At 38.5% G+C, this 18,877-nt stretch overlaps 1 protein-coding gene across 2 annotated transcripts in view; it reads right to left on the minus strand.

Moving 5' to 3' along the window:
• LOC137408505 (origin recognition complex subunit 2-like) overlaps positions 1-18,877 on the minus strand; it is a 23,946-nt gene continuing 5,069 nt past the window's right edge. Inside the window, exons 2-13 of one of the 2 annotated variants that reach the window (XM_068095382.1) lie at positions 15,770-15,910; positions 12,608-12,682; positions 12,362-12,430; positions 11,261-11,365; positions 10,450-10,541; positions 9,906-10,114; positions 8,810-8,942; positions 7,450-7,552; positions 7,199-7,339; positions 6,594-6,827; positions 2,315-2,433; positions 1-277 (exon numbers count right to left, since the gene is read on the minus strand). In XM_068095382.1, the coding sequence (XP_067951483.1) occupies positions 188-277; positions 2,315-2,433; positions 6,594-6,827; positions 7,199-7,339; positions 7,450-7,552; positions 8,810-8,942; positions 9,906-10,114; positions 10,450-10,541; positions 11,261-11,365; positions 12,362-12,430; positions 12,608-12,682; positions 15,770-15,910 (1,511 nt within the window). In that variant the 3' untranslated portion in view covers positions 1-187. The remainder of the gene's footprint in view (positions 278-2,314; positions 2,434-6,593; positions 6,828-7,198; positions 7,340-7,449; positions 7,553-8,809; positions 8,943-9,905; positions 10,115-10,449; positions 10,542-11,260; positions 11,366-12,361; positions 12,431-12,607; positions 12,683-15,769; positions 15,911-18,877) is intronic. The other variant, XM_068095587.1, reaches the window with a different exon arrangement.

Below are 18,877 nucleotides of genomic sequence, written 5' to 3' on the forward strand. Positions count from 1 at the left end.
AATAGTTGGCTCAAATAAATGACGCTGAGATCCGATGCCAATGACTGCTCTCCGCGCTGAGAATGTTGATGATAAGCAAAGGGTGAGACAGCATCTTCTACTCACACGCTGTTAAGTGCATCATTTATTTATAAAATTGGAAACAGTAATACATTATTTACATATGCTGCTCTATGCTATAACTACTTCAGGCATCAATGTTTTCGATTTGCTCCATGAAGTCATTAAGGGTCGCGGGATCAATGGGTAGGAAGAGATGCTCGGCTCCATCTGCACCCTAAAATACATTAAATTCCTGTAGCGCGTGTAGCATGGTTTCGGTGTGTCAATGAAACATGCTCAAACATTACCTATAGCAGTCATATCATGTAACCGAGTAAGGGACAGAGGAAGAAAGTGTCACGTCTCACGAAGATTAAATACAACATTAGATTTAATAGTCATCATAAATTAATCAAAGAGATAATTCCCAAATTCCTATGACAAGCGGTAGAGTTTCTCATTTTAACACCAAACCCCTTATGACTTTACGTTCACTTCTACGATTATGACTTTACATTCACACCCATATCTTACCATTCCCAAAGAATGTCTTATCAATAACTTTAAAGGTTGACTTGCAAGAAAATTCACATTACAGTTATTTGGTATCAAAAGATTCACCATGTCTTACTCGGTTGTGTTGTAGGTGCAAAATATGTAGGAATGTGATTACACACTCTTAAAAGCTAAAAACGAACAGTTAATCGCAGCCACACGAGACCGCCGTAGTTTGGATTCTCTTTCTTAAACGGCTCAAATAGGACGTAGTTGGTATAGGATGGTTTCTGTTTACACTTTCATGCAACCTTATTCGTCGAAATATTTCCACAAATATACTTCACGCATTCAATAAAACCATGTCTATTGTTTTTACGCATCTATCTTATTGTCATTGTAATGCTGTCACTTTTAGCACTGGTATCTTATAACTTACCATAAAAATTCGTTAAATTTTTAATTTTAGCTCGAAAGAGTACATATCATTGTCTGATAATCATGACGAGCCTGTTGGTCACCTGTGATAATCGAAAAGTGCTGCAGAAATTATTTGCGAAGTATTAGGTCACATGATCAGATTACGACTTGACGCTTAGATTAGGCCGAAACAAAACTGTAAAGTAGCGAGCATATTTATTTGATACGGGGTCTTCGGTAAAACCAGAAGTGTTTGTCATAAACTAGTGCTATGATAAGTTTTATATTGAGCTTTTTATTGGCCTTTCAATTCACGTGAGAACATCACGTGGCAAGACGATAACCAAATGTAATGACTACGTCAGAGAAATAAACAGATTCCAATCTACGGCGGCTTTTCGTTTTTGAGCTTTTAGGAGCTTGTAATCACATTTCCACAGATTTGGCACTTACAACACAACAGAGTAAGACATGGTGAATCTTTTGATACCAAATAACTGTAATGTGAATTTTGTTGCAAGTCAACCTTTAATTTTATGTCAGGATGAATGCGTGCCGTGCAGGCATGAGCGTGTCTGCATGTTTTCTTTTCTATAGCGAACTAAGTTGTGCCTACTATTCAACATGCCACTAGACATTAGAAGAGAAGAGTATGTACATGGGCTAAGGAGGTATAGTTTAACTTTAGGCACACAGCTGCTGTGTTTAAGAACAAGTAATGATGAGATGCCTCTGTCAGATTGCCTTAAACGAAAGCCATGAAAACTATAGTATTTTCATTAAGGTCTAGTAACAGAAATCTCTGACTAGTCTGTGATTATACATATAGGTTCGGGGAGTTGACAGATGCTCCAAGAGTTATCTGGTGTTACAGTTAGTTAATGCTAAAACCATTTGATTTTGCTTTCACTCCAGATTCTGGCATGATCAAAGGTTCGTCGCTGGCTATAATTATGTTAAATAAGACTATCTTTAAATGGTTGCCTGCTTGGCACCACAATACAAGTTGTAGAGATAATCACATTCCGTAATACGAGTAGTGTCATTTTCAGTAAAAGTTGCTAATTCAGACATTCACTTATCCAAGAAAGCTAATAACAGGAGAAATGCCCCATCCTTAGTGAGTTATGTTTAACTTAGAACTTGACCTCATTACTTCTATTGCTGCAACTGTTATAATAATAAGGTGGCCCCAACTCTAGCAAGGCACATAGACCAAACATTTGTTAAGGTACATAGGCTACACATTAACTGAAATACACAGACTTAACTTTAGTTAAGGTAAACAGACTAGGTTTTAATCAAGGTACACAGACTACATTATGCATGCGGCTAAGAGGTTTGAAAGTTTATTTACCTTGCGTGACTTAACAAGCTTGTGATCTCGGAACTCTGTGAGTTGTGTCCTCAATGTCTGATCACTGTTTACTAAAAAACCTTCCCTACATTTCTGATAGAGAATTTGAAAAGGGATGCCTAGAAGGAAGAAAGAAACGTCTAATGTTAAACTCATATGCTACTCAGATATAATGGTACGAGTACTATCGTATGGGTGATGAAACTCATGTTACTCAGATGTAACAGTACGAGTACTATAATATGGGTGATGAAACTCATATGCTACTCAGATGTAATGGTATGAGTACTATCATATGGGTGAGGAAACTCGTATGTTACTCAGATGTAACGGTATAAGTACTATCATACGGGTGAGGAAACTCGTATGTTACTCAGATGTAACGGTACGAGTACTATCATATGGGTGATGAAACTCATATGTTACTCAGATGTAATGGTACGAGTACTATCGTATGGGTGATGAAACTCATGTTACTCAGATGTAACAGTACGAGTACTATCATATGGGTGATGAAACTCATGTTACTCAGATGTAACAGTACGAGTACTATAATATGGGTGATGAAACTCATATGCTACTCAGATGTAACAGTACGAGTACTATCATATGGGTGATGAAACTCATATGTTACTCAGATGTAATGGTACGAGTACTATCGTATGGGTGATGAAACTCATGTTACTCAGATGTAACAGTACGAGTACTATCATATGGGTGATGAAACTCATGTTACTCAGATGTAACAGTACGAGTACTATCATATGGGTGATGAAACTCATATGTTACTCAGATGTAACGGTATAAGTACTATCATACGGGTGAGGAAACTCGTATGTTACTCAGATGTAACGGTATAAGTACTATCATACCGGTGAGGAAACTCGTATGTTACTCAGATGTAACGGTACGAGTACTATCATACGGGTGATGATCAACGTCATGGGACTAAAGGTAAAGAATACCACAACAAAAATAAAATACGTTATATATGAAGCTCCTAAACGTAGTTTTTATAAAATTTATTAAAATTAAGAGATTAGTTTAGCCATTTGTGAGCAGAATGCTCAGTGAAACTAACTAAATGAAACGCGTGGTCAACGGACAAACTAGCGTTAAATTCAAGACCACCAATTTGATAATGCCTTGACACAGAGTATAAATATCATATTAGTAATGTATACAAGTAATTATGCAGTTACACACCGAGAATCTATGGCGATTATTAGCCTGCTTTCCTATCGTGCTAGAAGAAATGCCAAGCAGAAGCGCAACAATTAGTGTGTTAAGTGATTATATTGGCTACTTGTCTATCAAGTCTGATGGCCAGGGAATAACTACACTGCACAAAGCATTTGTAATCATGCTATGAGTATAATCATGATACGCCCGTGTATCCACCTTCCAGCATGATTAAGCTTAGAATAGAACCAGTCTGCATCTTATTTACCTCACCAAAACTATCTTAATTATAGCTTCAACACAATGTAATCCATTGGGTAATATTGAATGCAAAAATGTAAAAATCAATGATGTTATTTAAAATTAAAACAGAGCCATGGTACAATACTTCCTTTGGGTAATGTGACAACGAATATGATTAATAACAAAAACCCTTGCCATGAGGATCAGCTGGCAGCGGAGCTACAAACCAGATAACCTCTATCGCTAACTATATACCTCAGTAAGCAAGAAAACAGACATCAACCGGTGCAGTAGGAAAAAGGTGGCTAACCAACAGTTAGGAAAAATGGCTGAGACTATCAAACAGGAGTGCTGCCTATCTATATATGAGCAACAGGAGACGTGAGACTATCAAACAGGAGTGCTGCCTATCCATATATGAGCAACAGGAGACGTGAGACAATCAGAAAGAACTGCTTGCACACACTCACGTATATAAACAAGCACGCCGTAAGCATCAGACAGTCATCAGCTTTACAAACAAACCAGTACTTTCCACAAAGCACTTTAACAAACTTGGTGTTCTATGAATGAGTCCGAGTAGCCTTGGGCTGATGAGTAACAATAATAAAGCCAAGTTTCTGCGTAACTATCTGAGGTGATGTATGAAGCTCTGGATGCTCTAGGCAAAGCAACAGGTCTGTGCAACTACTAAGGCCAAAGAAAGAAACTGCGACAAAACTGGACCAAAATTATCTGACTTTTGCAAGAAGTACAGTAGCTGGAGTACAGCCTGCATCTGCGGACGACTTTCTGCATACTTGTAACACTTTCCTGGTAGCTTAATTGGCTTACAGCTTAGAGTGTGGAGTAGGCAACATTTGAGCAATACGTGTGTACAGAAGCAGTAGCCTAAATATTCTGCAGCCAAATTGTGAACATTATTGTTAAAAAACTTTCCAAATATGATAACATATCAATTTAAATCAAATATGATAACATATCAATTTAACTCTAGTATAATAACATATCAATTTAACTCCAATATCATAATATCTCAAGTGGGTAGTGAGTGCCACATCAAGTGGAGTTATTCATCCTTACCATTGTTTATAGTGTAACTTAAAAAGGGAAGATAATCTCTTAGATTAACTTCCTTTTACCACATCCCTTCTATTACAAAAGCAGAGTCTAACAACTATAACCTACCTGACTATAACAACTCCAGCTGGCACACAAGCTATAACAATTTCAGCTGGCACACAGGCTATAATAACTCAATCTGGCACACAGGCTATACCAACTCCAGCTGGCACCCAGGCTATACCAACTCCAGCTGACACCCAGGCCATAACAACTCAATCTGGCATACAGGCTATAACAACTCCAGCTGGCACACAGGCTATAACAACTCCAGCTGACACACAGGCTATACCAACTCCAGCTGACACCCAGGCTATACCAACTCCAGCTGGTACACAGGCCATAACAACTCAATCTGGCATACAGGCTATAACAACTCCAGCTGGCACACAGACTATAACAACTCCAGCTGGCACACAGGCTATAACAACTCCAGCTGGCACACAGGCTATAACAACTCCAGCTGGCACCCAGGCTATAACAACTCCAGCCGGCAGTCAGGCTATAACAACTCCAGCTGGCACACGGGCTATAACAACTCCAGCTGGCACACAGGCTATAACAACTCCAGCTGACACCCAGGCTACACCAACTCCAGCTGACACACGGGCTATAACAACTCCAACTGGCACACTGGCTATAACAACTCTAGCTGGCACACAGGTTATAATAACTCAATCTGGCACACAGGCTATAACAACTCCAGCTGGCACACAGGCTATAACAAAGTCCAGCTGACACACGGGCTATACCTACTCCAGCTGGCACACGGGCTACAACAACTCCAGCTGGCACACGGGCTATACCAACTCCAGCTGACACACAGGCTATAACAACTCCAGCTGGCACACAGGCTATAACAACTCCAGCTGACACACAGGCTATAACAACTCCAGCTGGCACACTGGCTATAACAACTCCAGCTGGCACACAGGCTATAACAAATCCAGCTGGCACACAGGCTATAACAACTCCAGCTGACACCCAGGCTATACCAACTCCAGCTGGTACACAGGCCATAACAACTCCAGCTGACACACAGGCTATAACAACTCCAGCTGGCACACTGGCTATAACAACTCCAGCTGGCACACAGGCTATAACAACTCCAGCTGACACACAGGCTATAACAACTCCAGCTGGCACACTGGCTATAACAACTCCAGCTGGCACACAGGCTATAACAACTCCAGCTGGCACACAGGCTATAACAACTCCAGCTGACACACAGGCTATAACAACTCCAGCTGGCACACTGGCTATAACAACTCCAGCTGGCAAACAGGCTATAACAAATCCAGCTGGCACACAGGCTATAACAACTCCAGCTGATACACAGACTATAACAACTCCAGCTGGCACACTGGCTATAACAACTCCAGCTGGCACACAGGCTATAATAACTCAATCTGGCACACAGGCTATACCAACTCCAGCTGACACCCAGGCTATACCAACTCCAGCTGGCACCCAGGCTATACCAACTCCAGCTGACACCCAGGCTATACCAACTCCAGCTGACACCCAGGCCATAACAACTCTATCTGGCACACAGGCTATAACAACTCCAGCTGGCACACAGGCTATAACAACTCCAGCTGACACACAGGCTATAACAACTCAATCTGGCACACAGGCTATAATGACACATTTTTGTGCAGATACAGAAACAAGACATTATTTCGTAAGAGCCATGCACTAGAGAGATGGAGTGGCCTCAGCATAATCTCACCAATATAAGCTGGATTTGAACTGTTTTCTGTGTGATATCTGGCCATGAGCAAGAATATATTCTTGGCGTTTGGTGTGAGACTCTTGAAGACATTGCACATGGACCTTAGGGCGAGGGTGCCTGTCTGTTGAGTCATAAGGGAGTTCTCGTAAGACGTTTCCTCTATGTACGGGTCAAAGGTCGTCGCATCATACCAGATCCATTTGTATTTTGCTATGGTTGACTGAGTCCACACTACAATGTGTCAATAGAATCACCAAATAAAATTGCTTTTTCTGTATTCAAACCAAGTGCGTGGTATGAGCATGAAGGTTGCAAGATATCATACACGAACCGAGAGATAGAGAAACTGCAATAGCTCACAATGAAAAACCTTTGTATCCCAGGGAGTCACACACAGGCCTTCCAGCCCCCCGCTAAGCATCGGAGTGTACATATGCTTGACAAACGTTAATACATAATACAGCCAATTTTTGTTAATGCTCTGGATGCAACTTGAAAGCTGCCTATTTTAGAAAAGGATGAAGAGGTCAAATAAACCTGCTGTCTATTTTAGAAATGAATAAAGAGGTTCATTCTCGCATTACATGAGGCAAACTACTCACTGAGTGGGGCGTTTATGTGGTCAATTGAGGCCAGCAGGTGGATATTATCATGAGATGCGAGGCTGGCAAGAGCAGACTGCAGAGGGGCACCTCGCAGCATTGGCCCATCGATATTGTGTACGAATATGAACAGGGCCTCATCTACAATGTCATAAACAATCTTCAATCGCTTCAGGTTAAACTCGACTCAATAAAACCTTGAGAATGTTTCAGTGAAACAAGGCAGGAGCTGAGGGTTAGAATTTTTTTACCTTTTTTATACAAATGTCGGTGTATTTGTGTGACTATGGCATCCGTATCCGTGAGCTGACTTAGAGTGAGCCCAAGACATTCCTCCGCTATACCCCACAATATCTGCAACACAAGATCATGGCTAATACGAGATAATAATGATTTACCTATGTTTGAAAACATTAAGAAGATAAAACTTGCTCATGCGGGACAATGTATGAGAGCATTTTAGTTGAGATAATCCTAACAACAACAATTAACATTTGCACACTATACAAGTACATTCATACCTCTTGGTAAAGTTTTAACGCTTTGAAGTCAATTAGGAAGGCATGCAACACCAAACTATCTAACTTATAGAAAGAGTGCAATGAAGAACCAACTGCACCTTTGAGTACGAGATAAGTGTTGGTAAATCGAGATAAGTGTTGGTAAGTGAATGTATGATATTGATATATCACCTCAAACTCTGTCTAATTTTACTATCTCCAATTGATTACAGTACAGACTGACTGTAGCAGTCAAACCAACTTGAACGTCACCCAGGTATTGCTTAATTTTACTTGTTCTTTGCAATTTTGTTAAAGATATTGAACAATATTCGAGAGAGAAGGATCACTTGCCTTTCGAATATTGCTCATCAGCTTAAACAAAATGGCAAACAACTGAAATCAAGCGACAAGTGTGTACCGAAACAGTAGCCTTAATATTCTGCAGCCAAAACGTGGAAATTATTGTCAAAACTTTCCTAATATTGAACACACTTTGGATCACTTGTCGAAATACAAACATTTGTAACGATAAGTTTCACAACAGCATAAATACTAATAAATTGCTACACTGCCCAGCGAGTCAAGTCACATGACTGTTGGAGCATTTAGACCTTTAGATTATCAATATATTTATCAATATAGTTGGATATAGAAGAAAAGTGTTTTCTGGAATGCAAGAGCCGATGGATGGGTTGCGGCCTCATGATAGGAAGGCTGTTGGCAAAGGTTGACACTTCATACATTCATACATCCAAATAATTCAACATGTTTGAAAAGAGTTCACTTTCACTGTTCATATCGCTTCAAATAAACTGCTGCTACTACTACTTTCCCTAGAGCCGTAATAGGCTGTCCTGCCCCAACTCTATGTAATCATAGACACATGAATCAGACACAAGGCTGCTTTGCCTCAACTCTATGTAATTATAGACACATGAATCAGACACAAGGCTGCTTTGCTTCAACTCTATGTAATCATAGACACATGAATCAGACGCAAGTCTGCCTTGCCCCAACTCTATGTAAACATAGACACAGGAATCAGACACAGGTTCATATATAAGTCTCACAATCTCTTCAACTGGTAGATGTCAGATGAAGGACTTACATTGCGAAGTGTCAGACTGGGAAAGAAGCCATTGATGACTACGCAGTGGTATTGACTGCACACTGACTTCCTGAACTCCTCTATCAGCCCCTTCTTAGAACCATAGCCATAAAGCAGCAGGTTGAAACCCAAGCTACAAGCGATACAAATGTATCATATGTAACTCCCTTGTCTGAGGGCTAACAATATCTCTTGTTTTAATACTACGACAACTATCCCTTTTTTATAGTTAACAATATCCCTCATCTCAATAGAGTTAACAATGTCCCTCATCTCAATAGAGTTAACAATGTCCCTCATCTCAATAGAGTTAACAATGTCCCTCATCTCAATAGAGTTAACAATGTCCCTCATCTCAATAGAGTTAACAATGTCTCTCATCTCAATAGAGTTAACAATGCCCCTCATCTCAATAGAGGTAACAATGTCTCTCATCTTAGTAGAGTTAATAATGTCCCTCACCTCAATAGAGTTAACAATGCCCCTCATCTCAATAGAGATAACAATGTCTCTCATCTCAATAGAGTTAACAATGTCTCTGATCTCAATAGAGCTAGCAATGTCTCTCAGCTTAGTAGAGTTAACAATGTCCCTCACCTCAATAGAGTTAACAATGCCCCTCTTCTCAATAGAATTAACAATGTCTCTCATCTCAATAGAGTTAACAATGTCCCTCATCTCAATAGAATTAACAATGTCCCTCATCTCAATTGAGTTAACAATGTCCCTCACCTCAATAGAGTTAACAATGCCCCTCATCTCAATAGAGTTAACAATGCCCCTCATCTCAATAGATTTAACAATGTCTCTCATCTCAATAGAATTAACAATGCCCCTCATCTCAATAGAGTTAACAATGTCTCTCATCTCAATAGAATTAACAATGTCTCTCATCTCAATAGAGTTAACAATGTCCCTCATCTCAATAGAGTTAACAATGTCCCTCATCTCAATAGAGTTAACAATGCCCCTCATCTCAATAGAGTTAACAATGTCTCTCATCTCAATAGAGTTAACAATGTCTCTCATCTCAATAGAGCTAGCGATGTCTCTCATTTTATTACAGTTAGCGAAATCAGCCCTCTCTTTCACTCACCAGAGTTGCAGCATCCAAGTCTGAAACATAGTCTGGTGTTCCTTCAACAACTGCCTTACATCTTTCTTATACTGATTAGGTCGAGAGCTAAGAATATCTGACAAGGATAAATGGTCAAGGATTCCATCTTCTCGAAGTCTTGCCAATGTGTGATTGCTTGTGACTGACTTGCCGGTCTGGGCTTTAAAGAACTCATCAGTCATAGTGGGCTGCAAAGAGAACACAACTGCATTAGCTGCAAAATATGATACAGCAGTCTTCATTGTGGTGTAACTCAATTTTACAAAAAGCAACTTGGAGCTATCAGTAAAATAAAGCCGTTACTAACAATAGAACTATCACTAACAAAAGAGCTATCATTTATGATATAGTCATCACTGAAAATATGGCCATTCCTTTCCATGAAACTGTCACTGATGATAGATCTATCGCTCACCATTGAGCTAGCAATAACAAAAAAACTACCATTTACCATGAATCGATAAACAACAATAAATCCTTCACTGGCAATTGAGCTATCACTGACAATAGAGCTATCACTCACCAGAGAGTTGTGACCGAATGTACGACCAGACAGGTGATTATCCTGAACAGAGTCCACATCACTATCCTCGGAGTCGATGCTGTTGTCCGAGTCTGAAGGAAACAGCAAGGACTAGAGTAGCGCGCAGCGAGGAGTAGAATAGAGTGCAGCGAGGAGTAGAGTGGAGAACAGCGAAAATTAGAGTGGAGTACAGCGAAGAGTAGAGTGGAGTACAGCGAGGAGTAGAGTGGAGTGCAGCGAGGAGCGGAGTGGAGTACAGCAAGGAGTAGAGTGGAGTGCAGCGAGTAGAATGGAGTGCAGCGAGGAGTAGAATGGAGTACAGCGAGGAGTAGAGTGGAGAGCAGCAAGGAGTAGAGTGGAGAGCAGCGAGGAGTAGAGTGGAGAGCAGCGAGGAGTAAAATGGAGTACAGCGAGGAGTAGAGTGGAGTGCAGCGAGGAGTAGAGTGGAGTGCAGCGAGGAGTAGAGTGGGGTGCAGCGAGGAGTAGAGTGGGGTGCAGCGAGGAGTAGAGTGGAGTACAGCGAGGAGTAGAATGGAGTGCAGCGAGGAGTAAAGCGGAGTACAGCGAGGAGTAGAGTGGAGAGCAGCGAGGAGCAGAGTGGAGTACAGCGAGGAGTAGAGTGGAGTGCAGCGAGGAGTAGAGTGGAGTACAGCGAGGAGTAGAGTGGAGTACAGCGAGGAGTAGAGCATGAATCTATGGACTATAGGTGAACTACTTAAAATAAAATTGCTCACTGTAATATACGGATATCATAAGCTTGCTATATCAGTAAACAACATGGCAAAGTTGTGAGCTGTTTTAGCCAACTTGCCTACAGTTGGGTCCATCCTCAAAGCAAGGCGATACGGGGTCGTAGCTTGAACTTTTCTCACTTGTCGACGGGATCTTTTAACTGAGCTCGACGAGACCTCCTCATCTAAAACCATGAGAAAAATAAGCTATAATGGAGGCAATATCTATCATACAATTACCCTACAGGATGAAATTATTCTATGGAATTAATAATTCGCGAATTCTCGGACAGTCAATTCTGCGAATTATTAAAATCCGCGAATAATTAGTTTTATTTTTTAACACAAGGGAGAATAACCACTAACTCAAATTAAAAACTAGCCGCTAGGCTGAGTTAGTAAACGTGGTTGAGTTCCAAAGTCTTTTAAAATCATCGTCGGGGCTTTGAGTTAAGCCCATTGCCAACGCATCACACTTCTTTACAAAGTTTTTCAAGGTTGTCACAAGTTATTCGGAATTCGGCACAGCATCATCATCAGAAAAATCTCTCCTGCAATTCTTTACGTTGAAAAACTCATAAATTACCACAAGTTGTTGGTTCACCGAAAGCCTCCAAATCGACGAACATTCATAAAAACCTCTGGATGCTGCCAAAAAATTTATAGGTTAGCAAAATCGACATAAATTTTTCAGCTAAATAGAAACCTGGTATATGTATAAACGCGTGGTATATGCACATGAAGGCTTTACTCTATTACTAGCTGCTTTTACGGATTAATTTATTCGCGAACGTGTTCATCTGCAAATAATTTAGTCTGCGAATATGCATGAAAAGACAATTTTCACGAAATTTAACTCCACGAATAATTTCATCCTGTAGGGTACTTCTGCCACTCAAGACAAACATTGAAGCAACTTTTTAATAAAATGGCATTGATAATATATTCAAGGACGTAAACTCTGGTCTCAAAAGGCTGACAACCGCAGCAGACCAATACAAGGAACCAAGGCAGGCAGGTTAGCAGTAGACTAAGTCATTTCGTCATTCTACAATCATGTCTGGTTTTAGCATTTTTCGTGTCCGGTCCTTTGGAAAGCACATACTTTCTATTTAGATTTGCTGCTGTAAAATGACAAAGTAAAACGAATGATGCATAATTGTTAAGCATTGAAAGCCTGCCTGTATCATAAGTCTTCCCTTCAGCTTCTTTCTTGCTTTTCTTGGTCTGTGAAGAAAGTGGCTGAACAGCTGCAAATGGACGATTAGAATAATTATACATTGACTGAGCCAGCAGAAGAACTGATGAAGGAAGCAGACCTGTTGAACCAAATTGTTTACAGCAGAAAGTGACATTACAATCCCTTAGCATAGCTAATAACTGCCAACGAATTGGTACTAAGAGGTCTAATCCAGCTGAAAACAAACCTGAATATTTCGTACGTCTCGGAGTTTTAAATCCGAACATAGACTTTCCTGCAACATCCTCCTCATCAACATCCCCTTCAAAAAAGTATAATGCCCATAATGCATCGGGCACAACCACTAAAAAGCCTACACAAACATTTCCTGCGATGCCAAAATCTTAGACACATGTCAATGGCTACCAATACAGTGCATTTCAAAAGTCCGAGTAAATGAAGATTACCATTTTACATTATTTAATCTTAACAATTTATTACAAGTGATAGCAGGAGATTTCAGCACATGTATATCAAACACTTCAGACACATCAAATATTTCCTTATATGACCCACAAGGGTATATAATCTTACATATGTACTAGATGAACGTCTAGGAATGCCCGGGTAATAAAAATGTCTTTGCACAGTAAACTTATTTTTATTTAACATATAACAACAGTTACCATTCTCACTTTCAAATTTCATATCATGAGAAAAGCGCAATTGAAATGAACTAGGCGAAAAAATAAAACTGTAAATGTGTTACAGTAGTTACCTACAGTAACTTTGGTGTATTTAGTGGTTATGATCGGCAAGAAAATGTAACATTACAATGTACTACGTGCAGTGAGTACTGTGAGGAGTTCTTACCTTCAAGACAGACGTACATGTATAACATAAACGTTGAATTTAACATAAATGAATTTAGCTTACTAAACACATACTTAAGGCTAAGTTTTAGTATGTGTTTTAGTAAACTTCAACCTTGTCGTAAGCTAAAGTTTTATGACGTATCTGTTTTTGAACTCGTTTTTACTATAACTTATAACGAACAACACAAAACTGAAACAGCGAGCATCATATATCCCCTTCAGGCATTGAGGGAGGAATTTTGGCAAATAGCATATCGGCATTTTCGTTGTAATCAGTACACTGACCATCAAATTTTAATTTCGAGAAAGAATTTTGTTGATATCGCATGGTGGAAAAAAAATTCGTCCAATTATGGCGAGGACGAAAAAGCACCGTGTTTCATAAAGGCGAACAAATCTTATAACAGGGGCATCATAACGCATGGGCACACTGTATGAATTAATAATTTAGTGTGTGTAATGGCGAAAAAGAGTATACAGTATATGGTAAGTGTGATGGTAAAGGCAAGAGCGGTGCAGCCTTGTGGTTAGGTGTGCTTGTCTACAAACTAGCTGTTTCAATCTTAGTGAGTTCAAATCCAGTACGAAGCGCATTTTTCATTCCTAGATGTTAGTCGCTCTAGCTGGACAGACCACAAACTTTGAGATTTACGTATATAGAATAAATATATATATATATACATGTATATATCTCGACGCCTTGGTATGGCATGCTCGTTCTAATAGGTCAGAGCTGACTTGTGACCTGTTAAATTACACCAAGGCAGCCAGAGTTCTAGAACTATATTGTCTTGATTGATTAATACTTAGTACGAGCTATTTTCAGAAAAAGACACCCTGAGAAACAATTTCATCCACCATAATAGCCTCAACTCCTTTGTTACATAATTAACAAACGAGACAATGTTTCTGATATAGCAGACATATTGGCACTATGGTTCCTGAATGAGAAGGACTCTCTAACTTGCAGACTATAACAATTAGCAGCCATTTTTGTTGATATGAATTCGCCAAGCTAAAGATGTGTTTACAAGAACAACCATCCATCCAGCTTTTTGCCTTGCATTTACAATTTAAATACAATTAAGCAATCCAAGGACTATGCGACTCTTTCATTGCTTAGCAACATGTGTACTTGTCCACTACTACCGAACATTTCTTACCACAACCTTTTGGTCTCGACTCTTCAACGGCTAATTATGTTTTTGATAACTTTAATTTTTAGCTTATTCTAACTTTTCATTCTCAATGTTTCTATAGTCTGTTTTGCAAAGTTTACTCTGAATATTTATGTTTATAAACTAAAATACAATATACATACTATAAAAATGTGGAACTGTACTAACTTTGGGAAACACGTTGGAAATACAGAGTGTGCAATGTAAGTTCCCATAGCAAGCTTAAAGGTTGACTTGTAACAAAATTCCCATTACAGTTATTTGGTATCAAAAGACTCGCCATGTCTTACTCTGTTGTGTTGTAAGTGCCAAATATGTGGAAATGTATGTGGAAATGTGATTACAAGCTCTTAAAAGCTCAAAAACGAAAAGCCGCCGTAGATTGGAATCTCTTTATTTCGATGACGTAGCCACGAAATTTGGTTCTCGTCTTGTCACGTATGTTCTCACGTGAATTGAAAGGCCAATACAAAGCTCAATATAAAACTTATCGTAGTACTAGTTTATGACAAACACTTCGGGTTTTACCGAAGACCCCGTATCAAATATAGATGCTCGCTACTTTACAGTTTTGTTTCGGCCTGGTCTAATCAGCAAGTCATAATCTGATCATGTGACCCAATACTTCGCAAACAATTTTTGCAGCACTTTTCGATTATCACAGGTGACCAACAGGCTCGTCATGATTATCAGACAATGATATGTACTCCTTCGAGGTAAGGTTAAAAAGTTAAATGAATTTTTACGGTAAGTTATAAGATATCACTGCTAAAAGTGACAGCATTACAATGACGATAAAACAGACGTGTAAGAACGATAGACATGGTTTTATTGAATTCGTGAAGTATATTTGTGAAAATATTTCGACGAATAAGGTTGCATGAAAGTGTAAACAGAAACCATCTCTCACAAATGCGTCAAATTTGAGCCGTTTTGGAAATAGAATCCAAACTACGGCGGTCTCATGTGGCTGCGATTAACTGTTCGTTTTTTAGCTTTTAAGAGCTTGTAATCACATTCCCACATATTTTGCACCTACAACACAACAGAGTAAGACATGATGAATCTTATGAAACCAAATAACTGTAATGTGAATTTTGTTGCAAGTCAACCTTTAATATACTCCTTAAAATTGCGAAACCTCAAAAATAGTATTATGCTATCTAATCTTGTTGCACATTGGTATGCCCATTGATGTCTGTCAACTGATAATAGGGGTACAGCAATCATTGATGAAGTATTTTAGAACAAAGTGCTCAAACCAGTACATGATATTTAGCATTTGTGCCTAGAAATGCGCAGCAGCACAATTTAAATATAATCAAATGAAATCACTGTTAATGAGCACAGGCTCACCGTGTTGAGTCATGTGAATGTCATACTCATCCTCGGGTTCTTGTAGATCTTCTTCATCTGAACAAGCAACTGCTGGTTGAGGTTTCTTGCTAGAAACACCGGGTACATTAATACCCTTGACAGTGTACCGCTTGTGCTTTCCTGAATGAGTAACATTGGATAAGAAAATTCATTTCAGCGCTTAATTCAACCTAGCAGTGAAACATTTTAACATCCCCACACAAAGATTATAATCATAGTCACCAGTGCAATCTTAAAAATCTAAGGTTTGAATTAATATGGAGTAGATGAAGTCTACTAACAACTGAACTTTAATAACAGACCGACATGTGTGAACCAAGGCTATAACTGAACTCTAATAACAGACCCACATGTGTGAACCAAGGCTAAAACTGAACTTTAATAACAGACCAACATGTGTGAACCAAGGCTAAAACTGCAAGATTAATACCTACAAATCTAATCTGTAGTTTACCTAAACTACAAATGCAACTTCTTTAGTTAACATCTATCAACAGCTATCAACAGCTGAAACGTATGCCATTGTAGAAACTCAAATGTCCTTGACATGCAATTCATTTTCAAACTGTATAGGAGCTGGCCTAACTTGTTGCAGGTCAATCTATGATAAGATGATTTTACAAAAGCATTTATACTATGTGAATATCTTGTTCTTGGACCTGCTTTCAGAGATATATTGCATATTAATTAAAACAGTGCCCTTGAACCAAACCTATTTACAATTCAAAATGCTCGTGTTTAAAAAACATTTATCGATAATTTTTCATGTTTGTATTTATATAATAAATTTCTCTCAACAAGGAGTAAAAGTTTCTTGATACTCTGATCATGACACGCTACTTCCTTATTATAAACTTGTAGCAATGCTCATATCCATCACTACTATGACAATTCATATGAACCTTTTATGAATGGCACAAATTGATCCCTGTTTGTATTTTGAACCATCGTAGAAGCACTGTGGCTGTTAGAAAGCAATACTTTTTTTATTTCTACTGGCAGATTTGGTAAGCCCATCAGCTCAAACATCATGAGATAACCATTTTCAGCGAGCACTTGCAGCAGCTGACAAGCTATGGATTTGTTGTCTGCTCTGTGTCTCATAAACTCAATGATCCAACAAAATCAAATAACGAAATCACCAAAAATATCCCACATCAATTCACCTAACTAGTAACAATTTTCTGTAGGCCCATGCAATACTACCGGCTCCATCTGCATAGACTTTGCTGCTCTCTTGAAACTGCTTTGTATAAACAGCCATTTAAACAAGAACACCCCTATTTGTGATCCTGTGATGTCCCCTGGCTGTATGCATTAATTTGCATTTAAGTCAGAGTAGCAGTAACAATATAATAACACTACTGTAACATTATTTTATAGCTTTGATTTTTAGTGGAGTTTTATTGGCAGTATCAACTTACTTGTTTTATTAAAAATATAAATAATGAAGCATTTGTAATGCTGTCATGCCTTACTATACATTAACCTGAGCGGGACAAAGAGTCTTTTTCAAAAAACTTGTTTACTCAGGTTTTTTTTTATAAAGCACAAGACAAACAACTTTAACTGAATACTAAGACAATTACTTTGTAAGGTTTACTGCTGATAACAGACTTGCATAATAACATTGTCATTATGTTGTTTGATATTAAACAATAAATGCGTTCCTCGTTATAATAGTTGTCGCATTTGTGACATAATTCAAACACACCTTTAAAAGAAAATAATTTTACTACTGAAAGAATGTAAAAGGTTCAATAAAAACAGAAGTTTTTATTCAAATGAGGGATTATCAGGTGGCCTATCATCTGTCCAACAGGTTACATTGGACAACTTGCTGCCTCATCTAAAGTTTACGCATTGGCTTAATTTTGTTTTGTTTACATGTATTAGCATACTATTAGATCTCTTTAAAAATAAGATTTACAACTTGCAAGAGTAAATGCAATGCTTACTTGCTTCAAGTAGCCTGCTATATTGAACAAAGATAAGTGCTAGAATGAAATCTTAAATCAGTGGGTATTACTTGTAGTTATTTCGAGAAGTGTCAACGTTTGGTGTTTGTTTTTCTGATACTAAATTTACCCTACACTAGCTCTAAGCCGTGTCTTTTGTAGGTGAATGGCTAATGCTAGTTATCTTATCATTACTATTATTCAGCAATATTTAGCTGTATTAGAACTAGAAGTCAAACTTAACGAAACATACAGCATGTAACCTATCAAATCTGACCATTTACAAAAATATCTTACACCTCGCTCTTTTTCGCTATCACTTTGCCTTTAGCAGAGAGTTCTTTTACTATAACCCAAAACTCATGAAACCGGAATAAATGCAAAATGGAGTTAACATTTAACACACACTTTGTAACACTTTAACTTAAAAGGCTCTCATCTGAAATCACACTGCTAGGAAAAGCTTCAAGGGTTTAACCATTTCAGAATAATTTAAAGACTGGATAGTTATCAATCATGACCAGAAAGTGTGCAATGACAATTTGATAATGCTGGCAAATTGTTGGCAAAACAAATGCTAATGTTGATAATAAATGTAATTACATTAAAAATACATTATTTCGAAGAAGTTAATTATGTAGGCCAAGTGGTCCACTTCCAACATTGGTCCATGACATACATGTATAAATGGCAGTCTCTAACTGATAAAATGTTTTAAGAGATGAAAGAAATAAAAAGAGAAGGGATGAAGGGTAAAAAGAGAGAGACATAAAAACATAGATGAGGCGAGAAAGAAACTAAGAGAAGGGAGAGAGATGAAATGAGGCGAAAGAGAAGAGGTATAAAACAAGAAAAAGCAAAAGCAAGACCGAAGAAGAGAGAGAGGAGAAAAAAAGGAAAGAGAAGAAAAAGAAAACGAGAAGAGAGAGAATGGAAAGAAAGGAAAGGTCGAACAGATATGAGATGAACAGAGAAGGCGAGAAGAGAAAGTGGATAGAGAAAAAGAGAAAAGGGAGCTATAGTGATACACACAATGAGACTAATCTACAGTAATACAAAAATAACATTTTATTATTGAAGTTGAAACACTAGCACTTCTTGCTATAAATTTTTAAGTGATATATCACTG

Source organism: Watersipora subatra, chromosome 1, assembly GCF_963576615.1.
Source record: "Watersipora subatra chromosome 1, tzWatSuba1.1, whole genome shotgun sequence".
NCBI classification, from domain to species: Eukaryota; Metazoa; Bryozoa; class Gymnolaemata; order Cheilostomatida; family Watersiporidae; genus Watersipora; species Watersipora subatra.